The sequence below is a fragment of the Tupaia chinensis genome, unplaced genomic scaffold (genome assembly GCF_000334495.1).
Source record: "Tupaia chinensis unplaced genomic scaffold, TupChi_1.0 Scaffold143823_1, whole genome shotgun sequence".
NCBI lineage: Eukaryota > Metazoa > Chordata > Mammalia > Scandentia > Tupaiidae > Tupaia > Tupaia belangeri.
The window spans coordinates 239,228-250,698 of record NW_006203673.1 but is presented as its reverse complement, the minus strand read 5'-3'; the positions used below and the strand labels follow the sequence as shown (position 1 = coordinate 250,698).

General features: G+C 61.4%; 1 protein-coding gene across 7 annotated transcripts in view; it reads left to right on the top strand.

Moving 5' to 3' along the window:
* The window catches only part of PASK (PAS domain containing serine/threonine kinase), a 49,774-nt gene that overhangs the window by 21,286 nt on the left and 17,017 nt on the right, over nucleotides 1–11,471 (top strand). For all 7 annotated transcript variants that reach the window (XM_027767008.1, XM_027767006.1, XM_027767007.1 and 4 more), the window contains 5 exons: nucleotides 519–687; nucleotides 2,608–2,761; nucleotides 7,050–8,770; nucleotides 10,219–10,400; nucleotides 10,701–10,868. In XM_027767008.1, coding sequence (XP_027622809.1) covers nucleotides 519–687; nucleotides 2,608–2,761; nucleotides 7,050–8,770; nucleotides 10,219–10,400; nucleotides 10,701–10,868 — 2,394 coding nt within the window. The remainder of the gene's footprint in view (nucleotides 1–518; nucleotides 688–2,607; nucleotides 2,762–7,049; nucleotides 8,771–10,218; nucleotides 10,401–10,700; nucleotides 10,869–11,471) is intronic.

The following is an 11,471-nucleotide window of genomic DNA, read 5'->3' as shown; positions in this document are numbered from 1 at the left end:
GAAAGAGGGGGAGAGGGAGGGAGAGAGGGAGGAAGAGAAGGAGAGGGAGAGAGAGGGAGGAAGAATGAGAAGAGGGGAGGGAGGGAAGTGAGCAGAGGGAGAGGCGTGGGGCAGGGTCTCATGTGCCGCTGTCCTGCCCAGGCCTCCACTGAGCTCCAGCTGCAGCACGTGCCACGCCCAGTCCCCGTGGGGGGCTCAGGCTCGCACACCCTGTGGCTGGGCCTGCCACCCCCCGTGTTGCACAGTGCCAGACTCTGGCAGACCTTAGGCTATCAGGGAGCTGCGTGATGTGAGGCGTGCAGACGCGGGTTCGGGGCTGGGGTTCTGCGTGGGAATTGGGGGCAGCAGGGCAGGCGGTGTTGGGCCGTGGGGATGCTGCAGCTCTCCCAGGGACTTGACTGGAGGTCTCTGGCCTGAGGGACGATTTGCCCAGAGCTCGGCTGCTTCCTATTGCCCTGGGGAAGGATGGCTGTGGGGGGGTGGACCCCGCTCTGCAGCGCCCCCCCTTTGCTTTCTAGAACATCACTCTCCTGATCCCTGGCTTCTACCGCTACATGGACGCAGCGGCCAGCAGCTCTTCGCAGCTGCCCGACCTGGCCCGCCGCCTGGACGTGGGCAGTGAGAGCCGGCCCGCAGAGATGGTCTCCGACCTCTGGCAAGGCCAGGACCCAGCTGGGGGGGCCCCAGGTAAGACACGGCCTGTGACGAGCCCACACAACCCTCAGCACCTGCCACAGCCACGACCCCTCCTGGAGCTGAGAGGGCAGAGTGGGCTGCTGGCTCCCGGGCTGCGGTCCTCTGATTTTGTAACCTCTCAGCATAGTGGGGAGGAACGCCGTTGCCCCAGCCCATGTCACCCTGAGCGCCTCCTGAGACGGGTGGCCCGTCGACCTTGTCTGAGCGGTGTGAGAGCGAGCTGGGGGTTGTGTCCCGGGAAGTCTGCCGCCATATCCCGGCCACATCCATTGACTCAGTTAGGTTTGCCCCATGGTTTTAATGGAGCGCTTTTGATGACTTCTGCAAGTGACCCTGTCCTGTAGGGATCGCAGTAGGAGTGTGGGGAGAGGGCTGGCACCGCAGCTGCCTGAGGGCCCACTGCTGCCAGGATGGCCTGGGGTGGAGGGTGTGACGCCCATGGGTGCCCGCCCTGGTGACGCCAGTGCCAAAGCACCTGAGGCTTGCGTCCTCCGTGGCGCCAGCTTCCCGACCACAGGCAGCGAGGGGCATTGGCACCTGGTCTGTCTCGGGCTGTCCCGGCTGGCCTGGTCTCTGGGTGCTGCCTCGGGGGTTCTGGGTGCATAGCCTTGCATCTGGAGGGCGGGCTCAGGCCTGGGGCTGGGCACAGCAGGGCGGGTCCTCGGGTGGGGCCTCTGCTGTCCTGTGGGGGAACACAAGGAGACCTGGGGCGACCAGTGCTGCAGTACGGAGCATGCCAGGGACGCATGTGTATGTTATAGTGGGCCACTCGGCCTGTTGTGTGGGTGTGCCTGTGCTCGGGGTGTGGGTGCCATGAGAGGCCGAGGACGTGACCACGTGGTGTGGTGTGCGCGTGCTCAGGTGTGGGTGCTGTCTCTCGGCCAGGCCGGCCACCTGGGCCCCTGCCTCGGCCCGCCGAGTAGCTGAGCTAAGGTGGGCTGGGAATCGAACCCCGGCCTCCCGAGTGGCATTAACCTGCCACGGAGCAGCGTGGTCTGGAAGCACCGCCACACCAGGGCCGGGCAGTCCTAGGCAGCGAGGCTTCCCAGATGGGGTGGGTGTTGTCGCTAGCCCGTGTCGGAAATGCCCGTCGGGGGTGTCGAGGTCGTCCAGCTGCACTCGTCCCACGCAGGCTTCAGTCTTCCAGTGGTCCTTGCGTGAGAGCAGGTGCTGTCCTCACTGCACGCCAGGCCACGTGGCAGGTGACACCACTGCTTGTGTGGAACAGGCAGGACCACAGGACCACTGTGCAGAGCTGGGGCAGACAGGCTCAGGAGGGCGGGCAGCGGGAAGCGGGCCGTGCAGTTGGGGGCGGTCGGGGTGGGTGGGCCAGGAGGGAGGGAGGGCAGAGAGGAAGAGGGTGTGCAGTAGTGGGGGAAGGGGGGACAGGCCAGGATGGGGGGCAGATGAGAAGAGGGTGTGCAATCTGGGCTGGGATGGCCTGGATGGCAGGCAGAGGGAAGCGGGCGTGCAGTCGGGGAGTCTGGGAGGGCAGGCAGCATGTGGGCAGACTGGGCACAGCTCTCCGGGTGGCAGGAGCAGCCATCTGGCACCTGGCACACTCCGGCTGTGGCGGGAAGCCAGAGGGAGGCAGGCCACAGGGTTGCGGGCACCTGGGGCGCCTCAGGCTTTTACCTGGACTGGAATGGGACCCAGGGCCGTCGCGCTCTGATGGTGCTCATGGCTCAGGTCTGGAGGGTTCACGGCAGGGGTTCAGGGTCAAGCAGCAGAGAGGCCCGGGCCCAGAACTGGGCTGGCTTGACAGAGCTCCTGAGGTCTCCCCAGCCGCCGCCTGTGCTCAGAGTCTGTGTGAGGAGTGTGGTTTGGCAGCGCCCCGGCTCCAGTGGGACACTCGGGGGAGTGCGACAAGTGCCCACCGAGGACAGGACTATTTCCTGGTGCTGCCACTAGGTCCGAGGCCTGATGTCGTGCTTGCTGGTGACCTCATTCTGCCACAAGAGGGGACCCCACAGCTCTTGGGAAGTCCGGAAGTCTCCGCCAGGATGCAGCCCCCACTGGAAACCAGAGCCTGTCCCTCCTCCCCCGGCTCTCAGCCTGCTCCAGGGTAGGTCCCTGGGGGGAAGGTGGCAGGTCCCCAGAAGGTGAGGCCTGTGGTAGCTGGGGTCACTTGGAGAGAAACGCTGGCGTGTTAGCAGTCTGTGTGTACAGCGTTTAGGCGTTCTTGACCAACTTTCTTATTACAAACCTGCCCGTGCACAGCATACGGGAAGTGGCCACCCCGATGTGGAGTGCGCTAATTGTGGCCCTTTCTCGTCTTGCCCAGGAGGGCCTGGGTCTCCGTACCGACAGGCCCTCCTGCCCCAGGTCCGGGCACGGGCAGAGATGCGCACCCTCCCCGGGACCCGCGCCTTCTCGTCTGTCTCCTGTCCGCCTCACCTCTGTGACATTTACCCACCTCGTTGGGTTTTAGTCTTACTGAAATTATTTTAAAAACGTTGCTTTAAAAATTATTTTAAATTATTTAAAAAATAATACATGAATATGTGTGTTTTTATTTTTTTTAAAGCATGGAATAATAATAGTGAAAAGAGAAAGTCTCCCCCCCGCTTTTTTTAGAGGTTTTTGCTATAGGATGCTTGTGCTCACCAGAAAGACAGAGACAGACAGAGACACAGAGAGACAGAAAGCAAGAAATCACCCCCCAGGGGGGATGGTCACGCCGCAATCCCTTGTCCTCCATTCTCCTCTCGGGATCTTGGGCACGCACGCACACGCTCACACGTGCCCGGTGTGTTTAAGCCACGGGGTCCAGGACTCCAACCGCGGTCGACTACGTGGGAGTCCAGCGACATAGCCGTTACGCCGACTGCTGGTCCCGAGAAAGTCCTTTTAACCGTCTCTCAGCCTTTTTCCCTTAGAGGGCCATTGTCAGCAGCTACGGCCTTCTAGATCTATGCATTGAAATAGGAACATACACTACACGTGTATGTACACGTGTGCACACACATGCTCGTGTGTAACTGCTATTGTAATGCAGCCATGGTCACACTGGGCATCACCTTCTGCCTCCTGTGTGCATGCCCATCTAGAGATGTGCTTGCCAGAGGGAGAGGCAGAGTGAGGGAGAGTGAGAAATCACCCTCAGGAGGGAAGGCCATGCTGCAGTCCCTCCTCCATTCTCCTCTTGGGATTCTGGGCACACGTGTATGTGCCTGGCATGACTTCTAGCTGCCAAGTCTGGGACTCAGGCTGTGGTTGGCCACATGAGAGTCCAGCGCTGTAACTGCCATGCCCCTGCTGGCCCCGAGGTACGTTTTCACACGGAGTACGTGGCAGTTTTGCCAGTGGATGTAACAGTGCCCTGGCATCTGCTTCCACCTCCTCACTCTTCCTAGCTAACCGGGGGCCCATGTGGTGGTGTGAGAGGCTGGCCATCAGCTCTCTGTACCCTGTGCTCATCTGTAGATGAGGAGTGACAGTCCTCCCTTGCCTAGGGGTGCTGTGAAGCCGACATGAGGTGACACTTGTCTTGGCCTGTGGGTGCTCACTCGATCCCCGAAGAGCCTGGGGCATTGTACAGGGCTCTGTCGCCCTCCGGGGACCCTGGACAGGGCTCACCTTCGGGACTCGGTGCCACCAGGAGCTGACCTGGAGGAGCTGACGTCGGTGTCTTCTCTTAGATGGGACACCTGTGGGCCGCACAGTTCTGAGAGTGTGGTTGGCACCTGTGGGTGTACAGTGCAGCCAGTGACTGAGATACCTGCTCACCCACCCACCCTCCATCATGTACCCACAGACAGACGTTGTGGAAGCTCGGAGCTCACCTCTAAGTTAGGGTCCAGCCGGGAACCTGAGCTGAGGATGGTAAAGCAAGGGCGCGAGGAGGGGGCAAGTAAGGAGCCGAGGGTGGCTGTGTCTGGGGACTGAGTCCCCTTTGCAGAAGTCCCAGCTGGGCTCAGCTCTGTCGTCGTTTTCGGTGCTGCACTCTGAGGCCGAGTGGATGATGGGGCTGGGCCGGTATGGAGCCTCACAGCAGCTGAGGTCTCCGGCCCTGTGGTGGCCAGCCTGGCCTGCATACTGGGGCGCTGTGTGTGGTCCCTGCTGCCTGTGGCTTTGGTCGCTGCCGTACACCCAGCCCAAGCCTGGATGCACCAAGGCCAGTGGGCCCTGGCCCCTGCAGCTCCCTGAGGCCACCTCTCACCTGCCACTGTGTTGGCCAGACTTAGTGGCACGGCCATGCTAGCTCCCCCCCGGCACTTTGGGAATGTTCTCTTGTTTCCTGGGTTCTCTGGGGTCTTAACCACAACACTGAAGCCCACAGAGCCCCCGGCACTGAAGGGCTACTTTTTCCTTTGGTGCTGAAATGCATTTGCTGGTCAGACGGGCCCTTTTGCAGCTGGCAACGTATTTTCCTTGGCTGTCAACTTCGCCATAGGTATGGGCGAGCATGGAGCATGTGGCCGGGGCCTGCTGCAGGCTGCCTCAGTGCATGATGGCATGGTCTTTCCGTGACCCAGCATGTCTACTTGGCTTTGGGGCTGCAGGGCTGTGGGTCTGAGACACAAGGCATTGGCATTTGGTACCTTGGCGGTGGGTGCCAGGGTCTGCTGCGGGGTCTGCACACCGTTTGAACACCAAGTCCCAGGCTCCTCCGCAAGGGTTAGGGATGCCCTCTAGTGTGGGTTAGGTTAGGGTTAGGGATGCCCTCTTGTGTGGGTTAGGTTAGGGTTAGGGATGCCCTCTAGTGTGGGGTAGGTTAGGGTTAGGGATGCCCTCTGGTGTGGGTCAGGGTTAGGGTTAGGTTAGAGTTAGGGTTAGGTTAGGATTAAGGATGACCTCTGGTGTGGGTTAGGATTAGGGTTAGGATTAGGGGTTAGGGTTTGGTTAGGATTCAGGTTAGGGTTTGGTTAGGGTCAGGGTCAGGGTTAGGGCTAGGGTTTGGTTAGGGTTAAGGGTTAGGTTAGGGTTAGGGTTTGGTTTGGGTCGGGGTTAGGGCTAGGTTATGGTTAGGTTAGGGTCAGCATTAGGTTAGGGTTAGGTTATGGTCAGGGTTAGGGTCAGGGTTAGGTTAGGGTTAGGTTATGGTCAGGGTTAGGGTCAGGGTTAGGTTAGGGTCAGGGTCAGGGTTAGTGTTAGACATGCCCTTTGGTGTGGCTCCCTCCTGCCCCATCTGCTGGCCCACAGGGTTAGGGTCAGGGTCAGGGTTAGGGTCAGGGTCAGGGTCAGGGTTAGTGTTAGGCATGTCCTCTGGTGTGACTCCCTCCTGCCCCATCTGCTGGCCCACAGGCTTAGGGTTAGGATCAGGGTCAGGGTCAGGGTTAAAGTTAGTGTTAGGCATGCCCTCTGGTGTGGCTCCCTCCTGCGCTGTCTGCTCGCCCGCAGGGTTAGGGTCAGGGTCAGGGTTAGAGTTAGTGTTAGGCATGCCCTCTGGTGTGGCTCCCTCCTGCGCTGTCTACTGGCCCGCAGGATTAGGGTCAGGGTCAGGGTCAGGGTTAGGCATACCCTTTGGTGTGGCTCCCTCCTGCCCTGTCTGCTGGCCTGCCCGCAGGATTAGGGTCAGGGTCAGGGTCAGGGTTAGGCATGCCCTTTGGTGTGGCTCCCTCCTGCCCCGTCTGCTGGCCCGCATGGTCAGGGTCAGGGTTAGGGCTAGGGTCAGGGTCAGGGCTAGGGTCAAGGTCAGGGCTAGGGCTAGGCATGCCCTCTGGTGTGGCTCCCTCCTGCCCCGTCTGCCTGCAGGAAGGCGTGCAGTTCCCTGAGACAGGCACGAGGCTCGCTCTTGGTGAGGGATGGACGGACCGAGGAGGCCGCGGTGGCAGTAGGTGGAGCTGTGGGCCTCTGCCCCTCTGTAGGCCGCTTCCCACCCTCAGCTCCTTGGATTGCTCGTGGTCCACATCCTCCCGCCTGCTCTCGGTGAGCCCTGGTGTGTCTGCCAGGTGCCGACGCCGGGCCATCATGTTCTTCCCTGCGGTGGCAGGCATGACGACTTCCGTCCTCTGGTGGCGGTGTCGGATTCTGGCTGACGGGCGGGTGCTCGTCCCTCTCAGCCCCTATCCCCTCTGTACACGCTGGGCTGTGCCCCTGAGGGCTGTCTCCCCGGAGTGGAGAGAGCGATGGTTCATCACCCCAGGTTCTGACCCAGAGTTCTGGATCACTCAGACTCCTCAGTTGGGGGGAGGGTCCGACCCAGGCCCTGAGAAGTGGGGCCGCACCGCAGTCTGAGGGCCATATGCGGGGCTTTCGGAAGCATGTGCAGAGTGTTTCAGAAGGCAGGCCCTTCATTTTGCACTTCGGCGTTAAGTGATTTGTGCTCGTGTCTAATAGAGGGGAGCCTACGGGTCTGTTCTTTTGACTCTGGTCTCTCAGAGACGTGTCATCCATGTGACTCTCCCCAGGGTGGACGACATCCTGGAGGGTAGCCCACCTGCTTGTGACGAGCAGTTGTTGCCCAAAGACCAGCGCCACATCCTGGAGGGCAGTCCACCTGCGCATGGCAAGTGGTTATTACCCAAGGACCAGAAGCACGTCCCAAGGAGGAACCCACCCGCCCACGGCAAGTGCTTGTTGCCCAAGGACACACAGCGCACTCCTGAGAGCAGCCCACCCGCCCACAGCGAGCAGTTGTTGCCCACGCACCTGCAGTGCATCCCGGAGGGCAGCGTACATGCCCACAGCAAGGAGGCCTTGCCCACGCACCTGCAGTGCATCCCGGAGGGCAGCCCACCCGCCCATGGCAAGGAGGCCTTGCCCACGCACCTGCAGTGCATCCCGGAGGGCAGCGCATCCACCCACAGCAAGGAGGCCTTGCCCACGGACCTGCAGTGCATCCCAGAGGGCAGCCCACCCGCCCACGGCAAGGAGGCCTTGCCCACGGACCTGCAGTGCATCCCAGAGGGCAGCCCACCCACCCACGGCAAGCAGGCCTCGCCCACAGACCCACAGATCACTGCCTTGGGGACCAAAGAACCAGCTTCAACAGAGAGTCCCGAAAAGGACATACTGGGAGAGAGCGGGTGTGAGCCAGTGGGTGCTACACTGTCCGCTCCACGCGTGGGTCCTGCAGTCCCAGAGCCAGCCGCGAATGGCCACAGTGACTCACAAGCGTGTGGCCCGGGTCCGCGAGCACAGCCAGGGCCGCTGGGTCTCTGCAGCTGCGGCCTGCCGTGTACTCGGGCTGGTGCTGTCACAGCCCAGACCCCTGCCACGGGCTGGCCGACCAGGGGGCTCCTGGGGCATTGCCCTCGTTATGGGGATGAGTGGTCCCTATGTCAGCAGGGCCAGCACGTGGCCCCCAGCCCCCCAGGGGTGGTGTGTGTGTCGCTCAAGACGCCTGCCCTGGATGAGTCCTGGTCGAAGGTGCCAAGTGGCCAAGAAGAGCTGCAGACCTCTGTGGTCAGCGAGCAGCTGTCCGAGTGGAGCTCTGCAGTGACCCCGGGCCGCCCCTGCACCGGGCCTGTCCCAGCAGGGCCCCTGCCCTTGGCACCCCCCATGTTGACTTGTGGCCTGGGAGGCCTTGACCCACTGGGAGGCCGTGCAGGCAGCTCCTCGGCCTGCTATGCCCTGGCTGCCGACCTCCCTGGAGGCCTAGAGGCTGTGCAGGCCCCAGGGGCTGATGTGGATTCATTTTCCTGGAACCTCAAGGAACTCTTCGTTAGTAACCACATAGCCCGAACTCCATCGGATGGCTCCTGGGCCACATCAGAACTCATAGAGACCCCTTCTCCTCCAGTAGTGAGCTCAGATTTGGGTGTCAGTCTCCACGGGCAGAGGCCAGAGGTTCTGGATAGCAGGGAGCTGCTGCTGCTGGCCGGTACCTGCCTAGACCTTGGTGAAGGCCTGGGGCTCCAGGACAGCCCCCTGGCACCCGGTCGAGCAGACCCGGCCGAAGCCCGTTTGGTGTCTCCGGAACGTTATGATGCAATTGGCGGAGAGAGTCTGGGCTGCTTCCCTGCCACACCAGGCTCTGGCCCCGAGGACACATACCTGTCAGAGGAGCTGAGGCGGGGCCTCCAGATGACCTCCACGCCCATGACACCTGGCACAGCTGGCCCGCAGCGGGAGATCCGGGAAGGCACTTACTCGGGGAGCTGCTACCACCGCGCCGGCCTGCGGCTGAGTATGTGCCGGCACTGACAGGGGGCCTGCGGCCGGACGGCAGCACAGAGGGCAGGCTTCAGCAGGGCGTGTGCAAGGGTACCACATCACTGTCTCAGAAGGGCTGTGAGCGTGTGTGCCTGGGGAGGGCGCGGCCCAAGGTGCGACCTGCCACCGTGCAGCCTTGGGTTTGGGAGGGGTTGAGGTGCGGCGCTGGAGCCTGTCCTGCCGGGCGGCCCCTGGGAGGCCCGGTGACAGTGGCAAGGTGAGGTGTCATGTGTTCCTACGTGCTTTTGGTTCCCGGACGCTTCCCCTTGGCCCAGGTCCACTGTATCTTCTCTAGTTGTTTCCATCTGGCTGATTTGGTAGCGCTGGTTGCTGAGTAAAAATGGATAGGTAACTCCCTGTGATTTGTAGAGGCCCTAGAAAGTCCAAGGGGCCCTCCAGTAGCCCATAGGAGATATGTGTTGTGGAGACGATGCACGGCTTTCAGCTTCTATGTTTTGAGGGAGAGATTTTTGCTATAGGGCGCGTGCGCTCACTGGAGAGACAGAAAGTGAGAAATCACCCCCCAGGGGGATGGCCACTCTGCAATCCCTTCTCTATTCTCCTCTCGGGATCTTGGGCATGCGCGCACATGCACCCGGTATGAGTTAAAGCCACCAGATCTGGGCCTTGAATGATGGTCAACTGTGTGGGATTCCAGCACCATCTCCATTACGCCACCTGCTAGTCCTGGATTTCAACTTTTTAAAACAGTAAAGAAAAATAATTTTCCCCTATAGGATGCATGTCCTCACTAGAGACAGAGAAGAGAAATCGCCCCCGGGGGGTGGCCATGCTGCAGTCCTTTTCCCTCCACTTCCCTCCTGGGATGCTGAGCACACACACATGCACACCTGGCTTGATTTTCAAGCTGCTGGGTCTGGGACTTGCCCAGCTGACCATGTGGGATCCAGCACCTTAACATGCCACCTGCTGGCCTGGGTTTCAACATCTTGTTTTACACCCAGTACACTTGTATTTTGATTCCATTTTCCCATGAAGTTGGAAGCCCCTGTGTATAAATAAGAAGAAACTAAATCTCTTGTCAGCACTGCCCCCCACAAAGCGGACGGCCGCATTTGTCCAGGTCAGGGAGGCAGGCGAGAGAGCGGGCAGCTCTGTGTGCCGTGCTGCAGTGGGTGCTGCGAATGCTGTGGCCAGGTCGCTGCAGGACACGCCAGCGTCCAGCACAAGCCACCTGTGGCCTGAGGCTGTGCTGGTGCAGGTCTGGGCTTCGCTGAGCTGGTGGGGCGCTGCGGGCTGCTGCTGTAGCTGCATCCCTCGGCCTCTGCTGCCGGCTTGGGGGCAGCTATACTGCCGTGGCCTTGGGTGCTACTGCTGGCCCCAGCTGTCAGGGAGTGACTGGCAGCGCTGTGGTCTGGCGAGGTCAGCAGAGGCTGCGCCTTCTCGCCCCCTCACCCTTAGGTGTGCAGTTTGAAGTGAAGCGGGTGGAGCTCCAGGGCCCCAGGACCCTGTTCTGCTGCTGGCTGGTGAAAGACCTCCTCCACAGCCTGCAGGACCCGTCCACCAGGACCCGCCTGTTCCTTGCCAGCCAGCCCAGCTCCGCCCACGCCTTGTCCGACCTCCCTGGATCCAGCCTGGGGGAAGTTGGTATCTGCTGTCCCCTCTCACTCCCTGCCTCTGTGTCTGTCCCCTCTGGGCGGGAATGGGTGTGGCTCTCCAATGCTCTCCTCCTATGAGTGCCCGGTCACAGGTGGACTTGCAGGCTGTGCGTGCCCGTCCGTACAGTGAGTGTCCATGCAGAGCCCCAGGCAGGCCAGGCCTTCTGTGGGCACGGAGGGGTGTAGGGGCAGTGCAGGGCCTGTGTGCCCTGGGGCCAGGTGCTGCTGCCTCCTACCCTGGGTGCAGTCACAAGCGACCCCTCAGCCCTCCCTTTGCATGTGCAGATGCTCAGAGCCAAGCCCTGGTTTGAGGAGCCTCCCAGGGCTGCAGAGCTGGAGGGGCTGGCAGCTTGCGAGGGCGAGTACTCCTGTAGGTACAGCACCCTGCGCCCACTCGGCAGTGGGGCCTTTGGCTTCGTGTGGACCGCGGTGGACAAGGAGTGCAGCGAGGAGGTACTTGCTCATGGTGGGTGGCCCCTCTGTTCCCTTCCAGTGGGCTAGAAGGGTCATCTAAGCACAACTGCAAGGATGTGCTGGGCACGCAGCAGCTTCTGGACACAAGTGGCCACCCGGGGACGTGTATGCTGACCCTCAGGGCCGACGATCCTGGCGAGTCGTAGGCTCAGTTCTTACTCCGCAGCCCCGAGCACCAGCCAGGCTCAGGTTGGTCGTTGCATCTGTGCTAAGGGCATCTGCCCCCGGCTCTGCACGCCTGTGCTGCTCTCTGCTGCCTGGTCAGCCTGCTGGCTCTCATGGCCACACCCAGGGGAAGCCACACTGAGGCCTCCTCCACTGAGCCGGCCCATGGGCTGCCCAGTACGCACTCTCGGCCAACCTTCGTTCCCAGAGTGGCCTCTGGCTCATGCTGGAGCCACAGCAGGGTTTGCTGCGTGCCGGGCATCCTTCTGGACACCCCAGTGCCCACAGCTGCCTTGCCCCTCTGGCCCCTCCCCAGTTGTCCTGGCCACTTTTTCTTTTCTTTTTTTCTTTCTTTTTTTTTTTTTTTTTTTTTTTTTTTGCTTTAGGGCGCCTGCGCTCACCAGACAGAGAGACCGA